This window comes from Pongo abelii, chromosome 18 (genome assembly GCF_028885655.2).
Source record: "Pongo abelii isolate AG06213 chromosome 18, NHGRI_mPonAbe1-v2.0_pri, whole genome shotgun sequence".
Classification (NCBI taxonomy): domain Eukaryota; kingdom Metazoa; phylum Chordata; class Mammalia; order Primates; family Hominidae; genus Pongo; species Pongo abelii.
The window spans coordinates 21,135,662-21,157,874 of NC_072003.2; the positions used below are offsets into that span (position 1 = coordinate 21,135,662).

Genomic DNA, 22,213 nt, shown 5'->3' on the forward strand with positions numbered 1-22,213 from the left:
GAGCCTACAGAGGAAAAGGGATACCATAAGAAAATACAGTCTTCATTTTACTAAATCCATTCTTACCTTGTGTGGGTAGAGGAATTGGCAAAGAAATGCAAAGGAAAGGATCAAAACTGTTGCTCTGTTTCTGACAATGAGGACACGTCAAAGAAGATCTTCAAAACAAAAAGGTAAGACGCTTCACATTAAAATCACCCAGAACGATGTCAGGTAAACAAAATAAGTGGAAACATCTGATTTTCTCATACCTATATTGGGCTTGAAAGAGTTCTTGTACAAAAGTGCTACAGACAGGAAAAGACGGTCCCTCAGGCATCATATCAGTCTCTGACGGTGGCTAAAAAAAAAGAAAGTACAATTTCACAGACTAGAAACACCAATTCTTGGTTGAAGATGAAGCTAGAGAATCACAAATGACCTTGACTTCCTTTACAAGCTATGCATCAAGTGCAGATACTTCAGTGACGGGCACCTGCTAAAGGAGCCAGAACACAGCAGGTAGGATGTGGGTCGCGTGGACTCATCCCCTCACACAGACTCTGCCAGCGATCGTCTCTGCACAGCACTCAGCCGGGCAGCTCCCCTTCCCCAGGATGCTCCAGTTTCCCTCCAATTCTCAAAGCCCCCATCCCAATCTCCTCTAAGAAGTAATCCCCAACCACTTTAAAAGTACTAATCCTGGCCGGGCACAGTGGCTCATGCCTGTAATCCCAACACTTTGAGAGGCCGGGGTGGGTGGATCACTTGAGGTCGGGAGTTCGAGACCAGCCTGACCAACATGGAGAAACCCCATCTCTACTAAAAATACAAAATTAGCCGGCTGTGGTGGCACATGCCTGTAATCCCAGCTACTCAGGAGGCTGACGTAGGAGAATCACTTGAACCCAGGAAGCAGAGGTTGTGGTGAGCCGAGATTGCGCCATTGCACTCCAGCCTGGGCAACAAGAGCGAAAGTCTGTCTCAAAAAAAAAAAAGTACTAATGCTTCCCATGCCTAAATTCCCTAGTACCTATTAGTTGTGCTGTGTATGTTGATGCCTAATCACACTCTACTTCATGTTGTATTTAACTTTTCATGTCCCTCCGCCTAACAATTAGTTACTGAGCACCTGCTACCACATGCAGAGAAGCACTGTACAGAACATTAGGATACAAAGATAATAAGACCCAGTGCCTGACCTTGAGGATGTCTCAATTTGGTGGGAGCGTCAGCCACACGCATACAGTCATATGACAGAATAGAGTGTTCAGGCACAAAAGGACCTTGAATCAGAATAATTTAACAACTTACCAAACTTAGAAATTTAAAATTTGAAGTACAGAGCAGAATTATCAAAAACTTTAAAAGCTGCCCAAGGGAAGCAACCCTTTAGTCTAAATTTTTTCCATTATATAAGTCATTTTATCCATATTTGTAAGACTATATGTATAAAATTAAGAATTAATTGCTATGTTTCTCAATAAGAACATTCTGGGGCTCCTATGGTCAAATCCAATCCCAACAGCAGAGAAAATACATACGTTTCCTTTATGATTGTGTATTCATTCCAGTGAACTACAGAGTATGTGTCTTACTAGAATAGAAAGCAAACATATTCTGCTTTAAAAACAGTTTAGTGAAATGGAATCACTTTTTTTAATCTGAAGCTCATCATACATGCAAATGTTTCCCCTCTCATTAGACTATAAATTCCTTGGGGACAACAGCTCTTGTATCTCACACTGCCAGCACAGTAGTAAACAAAATGAAATGTCCTTTAAGTAGCCATTGAATCTTATACTCACCCAGAGCTTAGTCAATTTCATTGTATTAACGCAATGCAACAAGTCCTCAGTAGAAAAATCTACACACTCTCATGGCTAGCTGACTGCCCTAGGGGAGCACGCGTCCTTACCTTCAGAGGAGGCTGGCCACTCTGCTTCACTGAATGGTTGAGGTCTTCATGAACTCGGTCCAAAAGCCACAGCAGAAACTCCTGGGCATCATGCTGGGAATTTCCCCGGTACTGCAGTGCATTCTTTGACACAATAGTCTATGCAGGTAAATAAATCAGCATGAACAGCTGTGAGTTCCTGGCTTTAAAGAAAAACTATTTATTCATAATCCCAAAAGGGATGCAAGATCTCAAGGGTGTTAGAGAGTACTTCCCAGAAGGAGTGAAAAGTAAAAACAGATGCCAGTGTAAAAACCTCACCCCTAGAAACATGTACCAGAACCCTTAAAATACACTTACTCCAGCAATTCTACTTTTAGGAGTGTATCTAAAGAAATCATCAGAACAGCCTGTCAAGACTTCTAAGAAAATATTAATCAGGGTTTATAAAAGCAAATAATTGGTAATAACTTGGACATCTTAAAAAAGAGAATTGGTTAAGAGTAGGAGGAGCTGAAACTTAAGTAAAGACAGTTAAATTACGATACAACTACATGACATCCTTAAGAAACACTATATTAAGTGAAAAAAGGTTATAAATAAGTAGTGTGAAATGTGAATGTATTCTTGTAAAAATCGTTTAGGGGGGTGTAGACATATACATACAAAGAAAAAGTTCTAAAATAACACATACCTACATATTAAGTATTATCTCTGGGTGATAGAGTAACAGTTGCTTTTTTTCCTTCTCACTTTTCATATTTTCTACAATGAATACATGTTACATAACAAAGCAGTTAAAAGTTTTGTTTCAAACTTTACAAGACTGATTTACATTGCTTTTGCTAAAATGCTAAACTTTTATTAGGTAAGATACATAACAGCTTCAAGATTCATCACTCATCAACAAAGATTTAATAAGTGTCTAAGATACTAACAGCCTAGTGAGGGGGACAGGGAGAAAGTCCACGCTTACAGTGTAGTTAATGGGATGGTGGTGATGGATGCCAAGTTTCTCATAGTCAGAGAGGGAAGTTACAGATAAGCAAGGAGGGAAGGCAATGAATCAGCTGAAGTTAGTATAAACTCCTATTTAGCTTAACATAGAGATGAACAGATAAATAATTACAGATATTTATATAAACTTGGGTTCACATCCATATATCTGTACACTGAAAGGCGAAGAAGTAGTGACACCCCAGTAACAATGTGCACATCAGTGCCCATATCTTGGTTTCTAATACCATTTTCCAATATAAAACTAGGGCACCTTGGAGAAATGGCCGATTCAACGACATTGGGACAGGGGACACGTCGTCAATGGGACACAGGAACCAATCTAAAAGAACTCCCAACAGCCAAAGCTGGAACAATCTGATCAACAGAATAAACAATATTGGGTTATAACCCAAAGTATAAAAAAGTATTAATTGATATAATTAAATGACTGAATGAATAAATAGGGAGAAGAGACAAATCTTCCTTACAGAGGAATTCCAAATAATTTATATCAATAATCCCCCCTCCAGGAGGTAAAGCTTACCACCCCTACACCTTGAGTGCGGTTTGGGATAGTGACTTACTTCCAGAGACAGGAGAATGGAAAGAGGAGTAGAAAGTAACTTATGGTTACTAACACAGTAACTAACACTGCTTCAGAGAGCTGGGCAAGGTTGACATCATCAGTGGTAAGTCACGTTGCTAGCATGTGCACTTGATATGTGATGAAAAGAACATTTTACCTCTGGTCTTCCTCCCAAAAACCCATGGCCTCAGTCTAATCATAAGGAAAACATCAGACAAAACCCAAACTGAGGGACATTCTGCAAAAAAAAAAAAAAAATGTGACTGGTGCTTCTCAAAACTATCAAGGTCTTCAAGGATAAGGAAAGTCTGAGAAACAATCACAGACCAGAAGAGACTAAGATGATGTGATGACTAAATGTAATGTGTTATCCCATGGGAGCCTGGAACAGAAAAAAGGCACAAGAGAATAACTGGGGAAACCTGAATAAAGTATCAAATTTAATCAACAGTAATGTACCAGTGTTAGCTTCTTACTTATAACAAATGCACTACAGTGACATAGGATATTAACAAAAGGGAAACTGAGTATGGGCTTCATGGAAACTCTATGCTACCTTTGCCACTTTTCTGTAAATCTAAAACTATCCTAAAAGTTTATTTAAATACGAATATATATATTTACAAACTTTCTATAAATATATATATGGCAGTTGTGTATATGTGTATCATGGGAAAAGAAGAGAGGCTAATTAAGAAGTAAGAGGATGGTGGTGTTAACTAATAGACAAGAAACCCTTCCAGGAGATGTCATTTGAGCTGGGCCTTGAAGATAAAGAGGCAGGGATTCAAGGCTGAGGAAGCAACATGCACAAACACACAAAGGTACAATATGACACCTTCAAGGAAGACCAACAAGGTAGAAATAGGCCTGAAATTCCAGATCTACTAGACAGAATGGGAGGAGATCAAACAGTAAACAGATTAGGCAGAGTAGGAGGATATGAAACAGTAAAGTCAGATGCCAGCTCAGGAAAGATTTTAAAGGCCACTCAAACATGGCACAGGGAGCCATAAATGAAATGGTAAATTAAGATCATGGGCTCTGGAGCATACAGCCTGAGTTCAGATCTCTGTTGCCCCACTTCCTATTTGTGAGGCCTGGTACTACTCTCCTCCAAAGTAAAATGGATAATAATGACTCAGTGTGATGAACAGATTTTGAGAATGCATGCCAAATATTTCACTTGTAAATGAGATATAACCAGCACTCAAATTTTAGCCATATTATATATGGGAGTAAAGACAAATCAGGGGGCCGGGTGCAGTGGCTCACACCTGTAATCCCAGCACTTTGGGAGGCCAAGGAGGGTGGATCACGAGGTCAGGAGATCGAGACCATCCTAGTTAACATGGTGAAACCCCGTCTCTACTAAAAATACAAAAAATTAGCCAGGCGTGGTAGTGCCCGCCTGTAGTCCTAGTGATTTGGGAGGCTGAGGCAGGAGAATGGTGTGAACCCGGGAGGCAGAGCTTGCAGTGAGCCAAGATCATGCCACTGCCCTCCAGCCTGGATGACAGAGCGAGACTCTATCTCAAAATAAATAAATAAATAAATAAATAAAAATTAAAAAGAGAGAAAGCAGGGGAGGCAACTGCACAATGGGAGAGTAGTTAGGAAACAAACTAAAGAGGCAAGAAATAATGACAGTCTAAGCTAAAGCAGTGAGGACAGAATGGGAAGGCAGATTTGGGAGATTTAGGAATCTGAGTGGTAGAATCAATACGATTTGTGACCTAATGAATGTGGAGAGGGAGGAAGGAGGCATTAATGTCACTCAGGTGTCTTACCTAGATGATGAGCAACTGGTAGTACCCTGCATCAAGATAGAAAATAAAAAAGGAGGAAGTCCAGGAAAGAGTTCCCAGAATGAGTCCCCCCTTTCGAATCCATTGTAGCTAAAGTTCTATGGAACCTCTGAATGGAAGGTATCTGGTAAACAACTGAAAAATACAGATCTGTGGGCTCACTGGAGGAGTCTGTGCTAAGGACAAAGATTTGGAATTCAACAGATGGGTGGTGGTAGAAACCTCAACTAAGGCTGAGAGTGCCCAGACATCATCTATAAGAGATCGAGCCAGAGGACAGAATGCAGAGGTAACCTATACTTAGGTGGGGGGCTCAAAGAAGCCCAAGAAAAACACCATCAAAGATGTAGTGAGAAAATCAGGAGAATGGTGTCTAAGAGTCAAATGAAGAGAGCTTCATGAACAAAAGGGTGATCAACAGTGTGAAATGTTGACGAATGATAAAGGAGGCCAGAGAACAAAAAACTGTCTACTATATTCCAATTAAGACAACGATAACAGAGGTGAAAAGAAGGAACAGATTTGCGATTTGCATCACAATCTGATGATCAGTTTGATGTGAATCAACAAGAAAATATTCATTTATAGATCTTGAGATTCAGATTCGGGAGGAAAAAAACAAACGGATATCACAGAGAATACGGAGGTGTCACTGACACAACTTACTGAATAAAATGAGCAAGGGAGAAGGATCCTGATAGCAACAAAGTTTCAAATACCTGGAAGGGACCACTGGATGCCATCTCAGAAACAGGTACACAAGGAAGAACAGGCGTGATGGGAAGTCTTCACCACGGTACAAAACCTCCCCACTAAATCACCAAATCCAAGTGCTTTTTCCTCAGTCTTCATGTCTATCTCCCTTTAGCATTATATATATGTAAACGGCCCAGGCATGGTGGCTCACGCCTGTAATCCCAGCACTTTGGGAGGCTGAGACAGGTGGATCACCTGAGGTCAAGAGTTCAAAATCAGCCTGACCAACATGGTGAAACTCCGTCTCTACTAACACAAAATTAGTCGGGCGTGGTGGCACATGCCTGTAATCCCAGCTACTTGGGAGGCTGAGGCAGGAGAAATGCTTGAACCCGGGAGGCGGAGGTTGCAGTGAGCTGAGAACGCACCATTGCACTCCAGCTTAGGAGAGAAGAGTGAAACTCCATCTCAATAAAAAGAAAAATAATTTAAAAAAAATCTTATTCCATCTTGAAATGGTTTGGCTTATGGCCTTATGTTCCCCTCATTTAGAAGAATCAAAACCAAAGGCATTAGTATGTATAATGGAAGAATGTGAGCTACAGAAGAGAAGATTTCCTAATTTTAAAAAAATGAATAGCCGGGTGCGGTGGCTCACACCTGTAATCCCAGCACTTTGGGAGGCTGAGGTGGGCAGATCACCTGAGGTCGGGAGTTGAAGACCAGCCTGACCAACACGGAGAAATCCCGTCTCTACTAAAAATACAAAATTAGCCGGGCATGGTGGTGCATGGCTGTAGTCCCAGCTACTCAAGAGGCTGAGGCAGGAGAATTGCTTGAACCCGGGAGGTGGAGGTTGTGGTGAGCCGAGATCACGCCATTGCACTCCAGCCTGGGCAACAAGAGTGAAACTCCGTCCCCCCCAAAAAAAAGAATTGATAAAAAACATCATTAGCACTAATGAAACCTTGGTTGACTCGGGATGTAAGACAAACATGTAGGTGTCACTATACTGACGGATCGAAAGAGGAAAGCAGATGACACCAAGGTCTCCCATTTCTGACTTAAGTAGGTAATGAACCAGGAACAGAGGAAGAGATTAGGGGACCACAGTTTTGAACAAGCTGCATTTGAGGTATCAACATGATCCCAAGTGAGGTTAAATCTGGTGCTCGGGAAACAGATTTGAGCTGGAAATTTGAATCAGAGCAGCACACGCCTATCACATGAGACAGAACCCAGGGAACATCTGGTAAGAAGAGGAAGCAGCCGGGACAGAATCTTGAACACTGGAAAAGGTCACAGAAAAGCTGCCCGTGAAGAAGCAAAGAGGTGGCAGCCAGGAGAGAGAGAGTGGCATCATACAAGTGAGGACAGAGAAACCTCCACGGAGGCGGAAGCAACAATGAAAACTACTGCAGAAAAGGCAAGTCAGGCAGGCTCTGAGGCAGATCCTCTAGAATAGCAAATTAAGAGGCTGCTTGCTCATGTAATCTCAATGAAGCAGAATATTTATCAGAGAGGGTTAAAAGAAACAAGGCAAGGGTTTGAATGACTGCCAGAGATCATTCTTCATCACCAAGGAGCTCAGTTATAAAAGGATGGAGGAAAGATGCTGTGACCATCTGGAGGGGACCTTCAGGAGCAGAGGGACCCACAGGCTAAGGGAAGGAGCTAACAGAAAGGAGATATCTGAATAAAGATGATTCTTCAGGCTGGGTACAGTGGCTCAAACCTGTAATCCCAGCACTTTGGGAGGCTGAGGTGGGTGGATGACCTGAGGTCAGGAGTTCAACATCAGCCTCGCCAACATGGTGAAACCCCATCTCTACTAAAAATACAGAAGTTAGCCAGGCGTGGTGGTGGGCGCCTGTAATCCCAACTACTTAGGCGACTGAGGCAGGAGAGTTGCTTGAACCTGGGAGGTGGAGATTGCAGTGAGCTGAGATCGCATCACTGCACTCCAGCCTGGGCAATGGAGCAAGACCCTTACTCAAAAAAAAAAAAAAAAAAAAAGGTGATTCTTTGGTAAGGGGAAAAGGAGAGATTGATTTAAAAGAGGCTGCAGAGGAACTGGCCTTAAACAGAAGGTAGGTAGGAGAGATGGAAGAGAAGGAGGTAAAGATAGTCCTGGATGCAGATAAACTAGTGATAGGAAAGCAGGGAACCTGGTTTTTTGAGTTTATTTTGTAAAGAAAGTAGAGGACAACTGCCAAGAGGAGCTCTTACGTGTAACAGGGGTAATGACAATCTCATAGCATAGAGTTGGGCCACACAAACTGTCAGAAGTACAGCAAGCTTCTGTTCTGAATCCTCTCTCTTAATTGACTCCCAATGGGGAAAAAATAGAAAAAAAAAAAAAAGTTTCAGCATAGACATTCCTAACAAATTAACTGAAATCAAACTCTTCCTCACATTTCAAAGCAGATATTTTATACACAGCATCCATTCAGATTTCAGGGTGGAGAGTACGTTCAGTTATCAAGACTGCATTAAATTTATTTACGCTTCTGTCCACTATCACTTCAACTCATCCACACTTATCCACCAACTGCTGTGTTCTAAGGCAGAGTGCCAATGCTGCTCAACAACATGTTTGTTGGGCACAACCAAACAGGTAACAGAACGTCCACAATCCTCATAACTAGGGCAAAAACCATTCTGGGTCAACCCCACCCTAAATCACTATATCAGACCCTAAAGGAAATTTAAGGAAAAGAAAATCTCAATACACAAACACAAAAGGTCCTCTTCTGCCTCTTTTTACCCCTCACAATGGTAACTTATTCCCACTGCAGATACCCAGGGGACTACTTATCTTACCTCTTCCCCAGACAAAACAAAACACAGAAGAATCTAATGGCCAATCCTTTAGTATGTATCACAGAAAAAAGAAAAGCAGTAGGAGTCAAGAATCCTAAGCTCAAGCTCCGGCTCTGCCACAAACCACTGGTTATCAGAGGCAACTCACTGAACCTGTGATTCGAATCCTGGTTCACCAAATGAGCAGATGAGACCCCTGCATCCCAAATCTTCACCCAAGCCCTTCCCCAAGAGTCCCGGCAAGTGATCTGGTATACGTTTTTGGTCACATCTGATGTTGCTTTGATTTGCCTTTTACGATCTTTTTTCATAATTAAACCTTAGTTTATTTGATGTCCTAAATTAATCTTTCTGTATGTTTGCAGTTTTGAAAAAGTTGATTATCAATGTCCTCTGTAAATAGAAGCATTGCTACAATCTGAGAAATTATTGATGTCATTTCTATAGAAAACAGAATGTGGGCCAGGTGTGCTGGCTTATGCTTGTAATCTCAGCACATTGGGAGGCCAAGGCAGGAGGATGGCTTGAGCCCAGTTCTAGACCAACCTGGGCAACATATCGAGACCCTGTCTCTATTTAAAATAAATAAAAAAAAATAGAAAAGAAAAGAAAAAATAACATGCACCTTCTTAAAATTAATCTTACATATTTGTGTCTATTTTACAGAATTTGGGTATAGTGTTTCTGTTTGGAAAAAAATATTAAACTGAGTCTCTTGGTCTCCTGGCTTAAATCCTGTACATCCTACTATAAACAAGTTTGACCCCTGCTCCTATTTTCCCCTCAGTTGGGATGATCCTTAGCATATAGTTACTAAATAATAAAGTAAAAGGCAAAACACTTACCGGGTTTTCAAGTTTCATAAAATTTCTCCTTACCCTTCAAAGAGAGAATGTTTTTATTTTTTTCCCTTAAAGAAAAAAAAAAAAAAAAGAGTTGGAAACATGGGTCAGAAAAGAAAAGAGCCATAAAATTAGACATGAGGGTCTTTCTTCCTGTAGAGCCCTAGTAAAGAGGCTGAAGCATCCCGGGCTCCAGGGAAAAGATACTGACTGGTCCAAGACATCCTTCACCTAACTCCAGGAAGAAGAAGAAAAAGCAACGGTCGGTCACTGGTGACTTCCACCCATGGGAAATGGATGTGGCAATACTGGTCTGACATGAATGATCGGGAGTTGGACTTCTCTTTTGGGAAGAAGGGTAGCTTGCAAGACTCATCAAACCCAATCATTGCCCACTTTCTTTGATTCTATGCCAGAAGAAACACAAAATTTGTTTCCAGTGATCACGGACAAAAACAAAAACAAACAAACAAAAACAGAAGAACTCAGGAGGACAATAGTATTTACATTTTTAGAAAAAGAAATAGATGAAATGCAAACAGCTGGGTAGTATCTAAAAGTGAAATCTGGCTTATGGGCTGCTGCTGGAAATAAAATAATAAGCGCTTGTCTTGAGAAAAGTTTCATCGTTTGAATTTTACTTTCAGGACGCCTACTAAGTTGATGAAGAATAATTAGCTAAAACATAAGGGATAAAATTTGTACAAATAGATGAACACTGTAAAAACAGATACGACTCATGAAAAAATGGTAATATAGTGTCCATGCAATAGTATGACATACTAGGACACAGAATAAATAGGGCCTTCTGTGCCCTTCATCTATTCTTCCTCCTTATCTTCTCCTCTGAGGGGAGAGGAGACAAATAAGACTGAGAGGCCCCTAATATTTGCTGGCTGGGGCAACAGCCCCTTGAAAGGGACCCTAAGGCCTCTAGGCTTTCATATGTACTTCCCCTAGGGCTGGAATGCCCTCCACCACACCCTTCAAACAGCTCTCCCTCCTCAGAAAGATAAGCAGGGGACCTTGGTGGGAGAGGAGAGAGAAATGAGGCACAGGGAAAGGGGGCTTCCATCCAGGATGGAAAGACAACCTGATGAGGACAGGAGCAAATGCCACACACATTCCTTGGACTCTGTTCACATTTGGCCACAGAGAAAAGCATGTTATTCCTGGTACAGGTTGAGTATCCCTTATCCAAAATGTTCAGAACCATAGGTATTTCAGAGTTCATATTTTTTTCAGATTTCTGATTATTTGTATTATACTTACCAGCTGAGTATCCCAAATTTGAAAATTCAAAATCCAAAATGCTCCAATGAGCATTTCTTTTGAGCATCATGTGAGTGCTCAGAAAGTTTCAAATTTTGGAGCATTTCAGATTTCAGATTGTCAGATTTAGGAGGGTCAACCTGTACAGAGCTCCTGATCCTTCCAGGCACAAGGGCCAAGCATAGGATAACTCAAGTATAGGTGTCCATCATATCCAAGTTCTCAGGATGCAAACTCAGGAACGAAATAGATTTGTATAGCAAAGAATATCTGCACTGCTGTAAGATTAGTGTCAGATTTTAAGCAAATTCATATGTACCACAAAGACCTAGTGGCAAAGACTCATTGCTGAATAACGACTAGTAAAGTATGCATTCCTCACCTAAAAGAAAAGGCTATAATAAAGGGGCTGAGTAATGGTTACTGCATTTCAAGAAATTATAACTGACTCGTGAAACCACAAAACTAAGGGTTGAAGTATGGTCAAGAGCCAGGAAAAAAGGGAGAAATAGTGAAAGGAATATCCTATAAGTGGATTCAGCCAGACAAACAAGGAGCAAAAGTTGTCCCAACTGATTATACAAGTAGCAAGAGAAGACCTCCAAGTAAGTATTTACACAATGGTAAAAACTTTCTGCTAGAAATGCAGTAGAAAAAGAAAGACTGGATTATGAATACCAGAGTTCAAGTTCTCATTCTACTACTTTTGATTTTTTTCATTTTCTTATTTTTGTTGTTGTTGTTGTTGTTGTTGACATGGAGTCTCTCTCTGCCCAGGCTGGAGCGCAGTAGTGCGATCTCAGCTCACTGCAACTTCCACCTCCCGGGTTCAAGCAATTCTCCTGCCTCAGCCTCCAAGTAGCTGGGACTACAGGTGCACGCCACCACGTCCCGCTAATTTTTGTATTTTTAGTAGAGATGGGGTTTCACCATGTTGGCCAGGCTGGTCTCGAACTCCTGACTTCAAGTGATCCTCCCATTTCAGCCTCTCAAAGTGCTGGGATTACAGGTGTCAGTCTCTCCACCCGAACTTTCTACCATTTTTTACTTAACACGTGCTTCTCTGAGCCTCAGTCATCTTTTCTGCAAAATGGGAATGGTGATAGTTATGCTTTTCTAAAAGGATTACTGTAAGGCTTTAATGAGATCATAAAAGCATTTTGTAAAGTCTAAAACTCTGTACAGATGCTATTATGTTAGTTTTGAAAAATAGAATAAAAAAAGAAAAGAATTACCCTATGATACCACACAATCCTTAAAAATGCCAAAGAGAAAGAAAACGAGAAAATATCTAAAGCATTAGTTCTCTATCCTGGCTGCACATTAGAATTACCTGGGGAAAGTTAAAAATAAAAACCATGTCCTGGCAGCAGCCCACTGTTAATTTTTTTTTCAAGTGTGTCTTATTTTTAATGACTATTTCTAATGTGAAGCCAAGTCTGAGAACAAACACAGCCACATTGGAAAAGCTCGAGTTTCACTTCCAAAAGCACCAAAACTTATGGGAGGCTCCTTTGTCATAAGCGCATTATATGACTTCTTACATTACGTTTTATTCATATCTCCAGGACATACCATCTCACATGCACCACTAGACAGTGAACAGGAATAATGTCTTACTCAATATTACTTCCCCAATACCTAGCAAATACAATGCTTGGTGCAAAGGGTAACAATAACAGTTAATACTTATAGAGCGCTTACACTGTATCAGGCATTACGCTTATTGCTTATAGATGTTATTTTCTATAAAATTCACCCTTAATGGCTGGGTGCAGTGGCTCATGCCTGTAATCCCAGCTACTCTAGAGGCTGAGGCAGGAGGGTCGCTTGAACCCAGGAGGCGGAGGTTGCAGTCAACTGAGATCGCATCACCGCACTGCAGCCTGGGCAACACTGCAAGGCTCTGTCTCAAAAAAATAATAAAATAAAATAAATAAACTCACCCTTAGGAAATTCCCTATGCTGTATTCTTATTTATGGATGAAAAAACTTAGCCTCAGAGAAACAAAGTAACTTTTCAAAGTCACCACTCTTCTTTTTTTCTTTCTTTTTTTTGAGACAGTCTCACTTTGTCCCCCAGGCTGGAGTGCGGTGGCACAATCTCAGCTCACTGCGACCTCCGCCTCCCGAGTTCAAGCGATTCTCCTGCCTCAGCCTTCCAAGTAGCTGGGATTACAGGCGCATATCACCATGCCCAGCTGATTTTTGTATTTTTTGTAGAGACGGGTTTTACCATGTTGGCCAGGCTGGTCTCAAACTCCTGACCTCAAGTGAGCCGCCTGCCTCAGCCTCCCACAGTGCTGGGATTATAGGCATGAGCCACCGTGCCCGGCCAGTTACCACTATTCTTCAACCTCAGCTGATTAAAAAAGCCTTAAAATATTTTTGCCCATAATCCTTCTTCAACAAAGTACCTTAAAATGATTTGTCCCCATATAGGACTCAGCATCCTACAGGGCTCACGTTCTTCATTCTAAATGTCAATTCTCAGTTAGACATAAAGCACGACTAAACTACAGCTGCACCAACCCTGAGGCTTCAGGGAATTTATCTGCTCTTAAATAAATCCTTGTTAAGCAGTTTTTGTTTTGTTGCAATTTGTATTTCTTCCTATGACTGAAATATGGCCCAGAAACAAAAATGCCGTTTATCTAATTGGCATGTTATTTGAGAAATAAGGAGGAATGCAGACAATGTAGAATGATCAAGTTGCAGCATGTGAAGAACTATGTCCTGCCCAAGTGTCCCAGGATGCTAGAGAAAGCAAACACACCAGAGACAAAGATCTGGCTTCAGGGAACTCCATCTGTCTCTCATCAGTAATGTAAAGGGGGTGTTCTTCACCTTAAATGCTCAAGCTGCTCTTCTGGTGGAGATTAATTCCACCAATAGTTCATCCTTCCCCGCACAACTTAAGTGGCCAAGACTTGCTGACTCCAAGTTTAGAGTCAGCTCAGGTCACCAAAATGTATTTAACTACCCAATCAACTAACTCAAGTAACTCAAAAGTATCTTCTTTTTGGACCCTTTCTCATTTTTCCAACACAATCTACCATTCAAAACTATAGTAAAACAAACCCTTTTTTTAAGGAGGAAGGGGGGAAATTTTGACTTACAATCAACACAAAAAAGCAAACGTCCAGTCCCAATGCAAGTTGATCATCATACAGGAAGAATGATAATCTGAAAGAGTTAAAGTTAAAACTGAAAAGCCACCTAAATATATAATAAATTATTATATATTCCTGTCATGAAACATTACAAATGGTTGAGGGTTTAAAAAGCATCAAGTTGTACACTTTAAATATACACAATTTTTATGTGTCAATGATATCTCAGGCTGTTTAAAAACAAGAGACAGACCTATGGAGCTTTAAACCAAAGTTTTCCATTTATAGTAACTCTAAACCCAAAGCCCAAACCAACCTCTGGATCTTAACCACTGGGGAAAGAGACAGCAGCCAGCATCAAAGGAAAATTAGAGAGAGAAAAAGAATGTATCCCTACAGCTACATCCAGTGGCCTTTTGAGGCCATCCTGGCTTGCCAGGTGGTGGGAGATGAATGCTTAACCCTAGGAAGAGAAAAAAAGAATGGCAGTGGCAGCTTTCTGAGCAAGTAAAAGAAGGTAGAGAAGGAACATACAGACTTACGAACTCAGCACAATGACCCTGCCCACAGCACAAGAGCCAATCAATGTTCTTCACTGAGTGGTGCTCCTCTCCGTGAAGTAAAGTGACCTATACATCCCAGGAGGCAGAATAAGGTGGGAAAGGCAAGGACTAGAGGAAAAATGAGATAAGGCCTTGAACTACCCCTAAGCCAAAGATGCATATATTTCTTCTATAAACACACACAGATTATATACACACACACAAGAGGCAAAATCCTCTTGATTTTGAATATACTGACATTTTATTACAACAGACCTAAAATGTTTTTGACTGAAGCCGATTTTATAAGGGGATCCAAAATATTCTGGAAATAACCTTGCGTTGACTCATTATTCTGCTATTGCATTTTTATAACTGCAACATCACTTAGTAGTAACTAAGGGAGACTATTCATAAGCAGATCCAGCAAGTTTCACTATAAATTATGCATTCACATCGCCATAAACCCAGAGTACTCCCAGTAAATTTTAACTGCCTGAGATGCTTGCAAGTCACAGACCTGCTGTGGCACTCTACACAGCCAACCCTATGGATACTTGACAGGCAAGCCAGGCTGACTCTTAGGCCTCCAATCAATCACAGCCTCCGCTCATTCTTTCAATCCTGGACACAAGAATCAGATCTCCTAAAAACCAGCACAGACACCTCCAGCTCATCCTGGCTCCAGTCTTCTCCTAGCAAAGTACAATTTAGAACCTTCCCAGCCTAGGCCTGGCCGGGCCCGGCCCCATCTTTACCAATTCTAGTCAGTTCAGGCCTTGGTCACCTGCCTGTCTTATGTGGATGCTAAATGGATGAGTGTGTGAATATACAGACAGTAAACAAAGAGAAGAGTGTGAAATCAAAATAGGGCTATTCCCTAGTATCAAAATGCTACTATCACATAGTAACTTCAAAGAATAGATCAAGCTGTTCTCCCTACTAACCAAAGAAATGCAAATTAAAACAATGAAATGCTATTTTCTACTTAGCAACTTAAAGATTTCTTTTTTAATAACAACAGTGGGGTACCACACATTCTTAACAATGCTAGTGGTAAAATCCTTCTGTAAATAAGGTAATAATATGATTTAAGAGCCTTTGAAATAGGTAACTACTGAAAGGAATTTCGTTTTATGTAGCCTCAAGAAATAATCAAAAGTGAAAGATTAATGTACAATATACATTCATTACAAACAGAAGCCATCTACATGCCCAAAAATAGGTTATAGTACCTTCATATAATGATCTGAAAAGTTTTTATGATGAAAATTACTCATAAGACAATACAAAATTAAGATCACATGACGAAAATCTGGATATATGCTTTGATATCAATTACGTTATACACACACAGGGGAGGGGAAGGCAAGTAAGTCAATTTTATTATTTCAACTTGCATATATTTTCCATGTTTCCTACAAAACTTTAGACACTACTCTTACAGAAATAGATGTTATCTATTATCAAATTTTAGCAAAAGAACCCAGACACAAAAGAATATATACTTATTGCAAACCAAAACCACAATGAGATACCACTTCACGCCTACTCAAACGGCTATAAAGAAAAAGACAGACATTAACAAGTGTTGAGAAGGATATGGAAAAACTGGAACCCTCACACAGTCCTCGTGGGAATAAAATGGTATGGCAACATTGGCAAAGTGCCTGACAGCTCCTCAAACAATTAAACACAGTTACCATATGACCCAGCAATTCCATCTCTAAAATATACCTGAGGAACAAAAACACATCTCCACATAAAAATCTGTACGTGAATGTTCACAGCAGCATTATTTATAATTGCCAAAGTAGAAACAACTCAAACGTCCATCAGCAGATGAATAAACAAAATGTGAAATATTCATATAATAGAATATTTTGCAGCTATAAAACGGAATGTAGTATGATATATACTACAAGATGATTAATCTTGAAAATATCATGCTAAGTGAAAGAAGCCAGATGCAAAAGGCCACATATATGATTCCTTTTATCTGAAATGTCCAGACTAGATAGAGACACAATGTAGCTTAGCGTTCATGTAGGGCTGGAATATTCCACAGAAATAAGGAGTGACTGCTAATGAGTATGGGGTTTTTTGGGGGGTAATTAAAAATGTTCTAAAATTGATTGTGATAATGTTTGCACAACTCCAAGAATATAATCGAACTGTACACTAAATGGATGAATTAAATCGTAGGTTAACTGTATCTCAATAAAGCTGTTTTTAAAACAATATATACTTATTTCACTCATAATAAAGTCCAACAACAGACAAAACTAATCGATGGTGTTAGAAGACAGTCTATGTTTAATCAATGGTGTTAGAAGACGGTCTAATGGATGGTGTTAGAAGACAGTCTAACATTCCAGAAAGGGTACCTTCTGGAGTGTTAGAGATGTCCTATTTCTTGATCTGGGTTACAAATTATCACTTTAGGATAACACATCAACCTGTACGCTAACGACATATATATTTTTCTGTATGTATGCCATACTTTGTTCAAAAAGTTGACATTAGGCTGGGCGCAGCAGCTCACGCCTGTAATCCTCGGACTCTGGGAGACCGAGGTGGATGGATCACCTGAGGTCAGGAGTTCGAGACCAACCTGGCCAACAGGGTGAAACCCTGTCTCTACTAAAAATACAAAAATTAGCCAGGCGTGGTGGTGCACGCCTGTAATTCCAGCTACTCATGAGGCTGAAGGAGGAGAAGCACTTGAACCTGGGAGGTGGAGGTTTCAGTGAGCCGAGATCATGCCACTGCACACCAGCCTGGACAACAGAACAAGGCTGCATCTCAAATAAATAAACAAACAAATAAATAAATAAATAAAATAAAAAATTAAAAAGTTGACATTAAAATGGAAAAACACTAAAGTTTCTTAATTTAGTCAGACGCTCAGACTCTAACTCAGTTTAGTTAATCTTATTTAGAGCCGATTCCATTTATCTAGTTACTTAACTAAAAAGCAGATTAGAAACTGCAAAATAGTCAGGCATGGTGTCTCATGCCTATAATCTCAACACTTTGGGAGGCCAAGGCAGAAAGATCACTTGTGGCCAAGAGTTTGAGACCAGCCCAGGCAACAAAGAGAGACCTGGTTTCTACCAAAAATTTAAAAATTAGCCAGGCATGGTGGCGCACACCTGTGGTCCCAGCCACCGGGGAGCTGAGGTGAGAAGATTACTTGAGCCTGGGAGATAGAGGCTACAGTGAGCCATGATCACACCACTGCACTCCAGCCTGGGAGACAGAGTGAGATTCTGTCTCAAAAGAAAAGAAGAAAAGTACAGGAGGAAGTAGGAGGTACAGGATCCCAGCAACAGGATAAAGCAAGAGAAAACTAGCATGAAGATGGTAGGGAGCAATGAAAGCAAATATCATAGGAGAAATAAGAATTCGAACAATATAGCAATCCAGAACCACTCAATAGGGCCTATGTAGTCCCACTAGCCCCAAAAGAAACCTCCATATTACCTAAAAGGAGATCAATCAATGATGTTCATAACAACCCTAAGTCACCAAGGAACAAATGAGTATGTCTAGGATTCTCACCCTGGCAATGAGTACAAAATAATATGATCAAGCCATCTAATCAAAAGAAAAGGTTAAAATTGTAAGGATCTGATGTTCAAATAAGTAGTTACCTCAGAAGTCACTTATGTAAAAGACTCATTCCCCAAAATGCCAGGCACATGGATTATCATTGTGTTATTCAACGATGATACAATGGCACAGAATGTATCATACTGAGAAGTGAGTGCCCTCTCCGGGACATACTCCTCAGTGAGTCATCCAGCACTAGGACACTGGAGATATAAATAAATACCACCTCTTCAAAAACAGTCTGAAATTCAAGTGGTCAAAACTTAGAGCATCATGGCCGGGCATGGTGCCTCATGCCTGTAATCCTAGCACGAGGCTGAGGCAGGTGGATCACCGGAGGTCAGGAGTTCAAGACCAGCCTAGCCAACATGGTGAAACCCCGTCTCTGCTAAAAATACAGAAATTAGCCAGGTGTGGTGGTGGGTGCCTGTAATCCCAGCTACTTGGGAGGCTGAGGCAGGAGAATTGCTTGAACCCGGGAGGTGGAGGTTGCAATGAGCCGAGATCATGCCACTGCACTCCAGCCTGGGTGACAGAGCAAGACTCTGTCTCACAAAAATAAAAAAATTTAAAAAACCCTAGAGCATCTACGCATCAAAGGTAAGCTATAAAACAATCAGACTTGCAAAGCTAGACCCAGTGAAAGTGTAGAGGTGGAGCGTACTTCTCGTCAGCACTTAACTATGGTGATATTTTGCAAGATCCTTTCTACGCCTCTGTCCTACCAGCATCCCTTTCTTATGTCCCAGACCTGCTGTCACAGGCTGGGTTGGTTGGTGTGTTGGTTGGTTGTTCTTGCTAAAATGTTTTCACCACTCAGGTGTAAAGGAGTCGATGGTTGTTAAACACCACGATCTGTGAGGATGGTATTACTATGTGGCAATGAAAAGGAAAATATGGAAACTGAGGCTCAGTGACCTGCCCAAGATCTCAGCTGCACTAGGAGTCTCACTACATTCAAAACTCATAGGCTCACAGATTTTCAAAAGGGAAAGAGTAGCCTCTGACCCTGGATGCCCTCCACCTCCCCCAGCTCTACCCTCTGACGCTTGACAGAATCTGGGAAGGGGTGGCGGCAGCTACAACAGCTTAACCAGCTGCCTGACATCACAATAGAACCTGAAGGGTAACTAACCCCTTCCTCCAGCTGGATACAAAATAAAAAGCAGCCAATAGTCCTTTCTTTCCCATCTGAAGGGAAATTAAGCTACTCTCCTTTCTTCCTGTCACTAGTAAAATTGTGAAATCATTAACTAGTAGATATTTTCCACCAGCTGTTGCTTTTAAAGGAGTTTGTCCTTTTCCTTAGCTACCCTAGTTTATTACAACTTCCACGACACGAAGACTCTGAAACGAGGAAGATTCACCAAGTCGTCACTGTACTGTTAAAAAGGAACTCTTATTTTTAGAAGATTAAAGAACTTTCCAACTTAATGTATCTGTGTAATTACTGGGAGCAACTCTGGTCAGGGAATAAGTTCTTACTATTATTCTTCTCCAGCTACAGAGAGCCATAACCTTCAAATAAAGAAAGTGTTTAATTTCCTTCTCTAGAGTTTGGAAACAGCCTTTCTCTGCTCCCATCATTGCTCAAAGTAAAGTAAATAGAGAAGTTAATTCCCTGCTCATTCATTTGCTCATGAATATGCACACAAGGGTCACGACTAGTTACTATGGGGGTTAAAGGGAATCATAGCAGCCATACATGGTGCCTCATGCCTATAATCTCAGCACTTTGGGAGGCCGAGACGAGAGGATCACTTGAGGCCAGGAATTCAAGACCAGCCTAGGCAATATACCAAGAATTGTCTCTACAAGAAAAAAAAAGTTTTAATTAGCTGAGAGTGGTGGCAGGCACCTGTCGTCCCAGCTACTGCAGAGGCTGAGGTGGGAGGATTGCTTGAGCCCAAGTTTGAGGCTGCAGTAAGCTATGACTGCACCATTGAACACTAACCTGGATACAGAGCGACCCTGTCTCTTAAAAAAAAAAAAAAAAAAAAGCCTGGGCATAGTGGCTCATACCTGTAATCTCAGCACTTTGGGAGGCCAAAGAGGGGAGGGTGGCTTGAGGACAAGAGTTCAAGACCAGCCTGGACAACAGAGCAAGACCCTGTCTCTAAAAACAAAATAAAAATAAAAAGTAGCCTGTCAGCACATCAATCACATCAGCAGGTTTTTTTTCTTCAAACCACTATCTGATATTACCTCGTTAACTTCTTCAAGTCTTTAATAACAAAAATAATAGCAGCAAATACACATGATATTGAAGTATTTTACTTATCAGGTTGAACCCTATAAAAGTGCCAATCTGTAAATAAAAAACGGTGAAATATGGATAATTCCACAGTGTTCGACCTAATATATCAACTTGTTTGCAGCTCACAACCACCTTATAAAGTAGGTCCCAGATGAAGAAACTGTAAGCACAGAGAGGCTGCTTAACTTACCCGAGGTCACATTGCTAGTAAGTGGCAGAATCAGGATTTGAACCCATGCTCAACACTCCCACCCCACAAAAATGCAAGTTCCATGAAGGCGGACAGTCTTGTTCATTGCAACGTCACTCCCATTGCCTATTATCACAGAGTATGGGCATGTTATGTAGTAAGCTCTCAATAATTACATGTTGAGCGAGTGAGTGACTGAGTGAATAAATGAATGAATGAATGAACCTCCTTACAATCACTGGTCGATTGCCCAGACCACTCGGAGCAACCAATGCAGAAGCCTGCCAGGCCAAGAGGAACCGAGGGAAGGAAGACCTGGGCGGGCAGGTGCCCCAGGGGCTCCGGGTGCAGTCGGGGCGCGGCGGCGCGCGGGCTCACCTTGAAGTCGCGGCTGTGCTGCGAGGTGTACTCCAGGGTCCAGAGGGCCCGCACCAGGTGCGCCAGCTGCTCAGTGACCTCGCCCTGGCCCTGCGCGCCGCGGCCCGTAGGCTGCTCGGGGTGAGGCGAGGGCTCAGGCCGCCCCGCCGGGTACTGGCCCAGCGCCAGGCACTCCGCGAAGAGCTCGGTGTTGCTGAGGCACTGCAGCATGGCGTTCATGAAGCACGTGTTGCAGTGGTTGCGGAGCCCCGCCACGCCGGGCACCGGCTTGGCGGCGCGGGACAGGCGGGCGGCGGCGGGCACGGCGGCGGCCGGCCCCGGCGGGAAGCAGCTGCAGAGGCCGCCGCGGTCCGGGGCGGCGCTCTCAGAGCTAAAGTGCGAGAGCGTGGACAGCGTCTTGAGAACGCGGCTCATGAAGCTGCCCACCGAGCGTGCAGAAGAGGGCGAGGAGGGCGCGGCCGGGCCGGACGCCCCGGAGTCCCCCGCGCCGCCGCCGCTAGCGCGGCGGCTCGGAAACAGCCGCTTGCTGAAGGAGCGCTTCTCCTTCCCGCTCGCCGCCGCCGGCGGCCCGGACCCGGGCGCCGTTACCTTGGACATGGCGGCGGCCGCAGACACTCATCACCGTGCCCGCCCGCCTGGCCCGCGGCCCCGCCACAGCCGCCGCCGCATCTCGCAGCGCCGCGCCTCACCGGCCCGGGTGCTCCACTCCCAACACACCTCAAAGCGCAGCGGCGCCAGCGAGCGAGCGGCGGCCGGCGGGGCCAGCGGGCGGGCGCGCGCGCGGTCCGCCCAGCTGGGCCGCTCACGTGACGCGCCTCCCGGCACCGCCCGCCCCGCGCTGAAGCCGCCTCGGCCGCCATGTTCACTGTGGGACGATAGCTGCCTCTCCAGCCGGACGCGATGCCTGGAGGCTGTGGGCGCGGTCCTGCTGCGTGAAGCCTGAGGGAGGCCATGTCTAGTGTGGGCGCGGTCCCGGCTTGGAGGAAAAGGCTGGGCTCCCCTTGGATGGTGGATCCCTGGGGTGGGTCTCTGTCTTTGTTGATCAGATGGCAGAGGCGGGAACGTGCAGGAATCAGGATGCTGTCAGTTACCAGACCGTGCAAGGGCTGGTGGACATGGCCCTGACAGGTCCTGGGCAAGTCAGCCCTGTCTGGTTCCCAAGGGACGTTGCAGATACCTACCGTCTGGGTGCCAGCGGAGTGCAGTCACAAACCCT

The 22,213-nt window shown here is 42.7% G+C and overlaps 1 protein-coding gene across 7 annotated transcripts in view; it reads right to left on the minus strand.

Moving 5' to 3' along the window:
- The window catches only part of LOC129050877 (ubiquitin carboxyl-terminal hydrolase 31-like), a 47,737-nt gene extending 25,980 nt beyond the window's left edge, over nt 1–21,757 (minus strand). For 3 of the 7 annotated variants that reach the window (XR_010137834.1, XR_010137835.1, XM_063717650.1), the window contains exons 1-4: nt 20,998–21,757; nt 1,898–2,035; nt 252–340; nt 67–158 (exon numbers count right to left, since the gene is read on the minus strand). Coding sequence is in view for 4 of the 7 variants with exons in the window: in XM_063717650.1 (XP_063573720.1) it covers nt 67–158; nt 252–340; nt 1,898–2,035; nt 20,998–21,594 (916 nt within the window). In the remaining 3 variants the exon portion in view is untranslated. The remainder of the gene's footprint in view (nt 1–66; nt 159–251; nt 341–1,897; nt 2,036–20,997) is intronic. The other 4 variants (XR_010137836.1, XM_063717653.1, XM_063717652.1 and 1 more) reach the window with 2 other exon arrangements.
- Nucleotides 21,758–22,213: the final 456 nt, after the last annotated feature.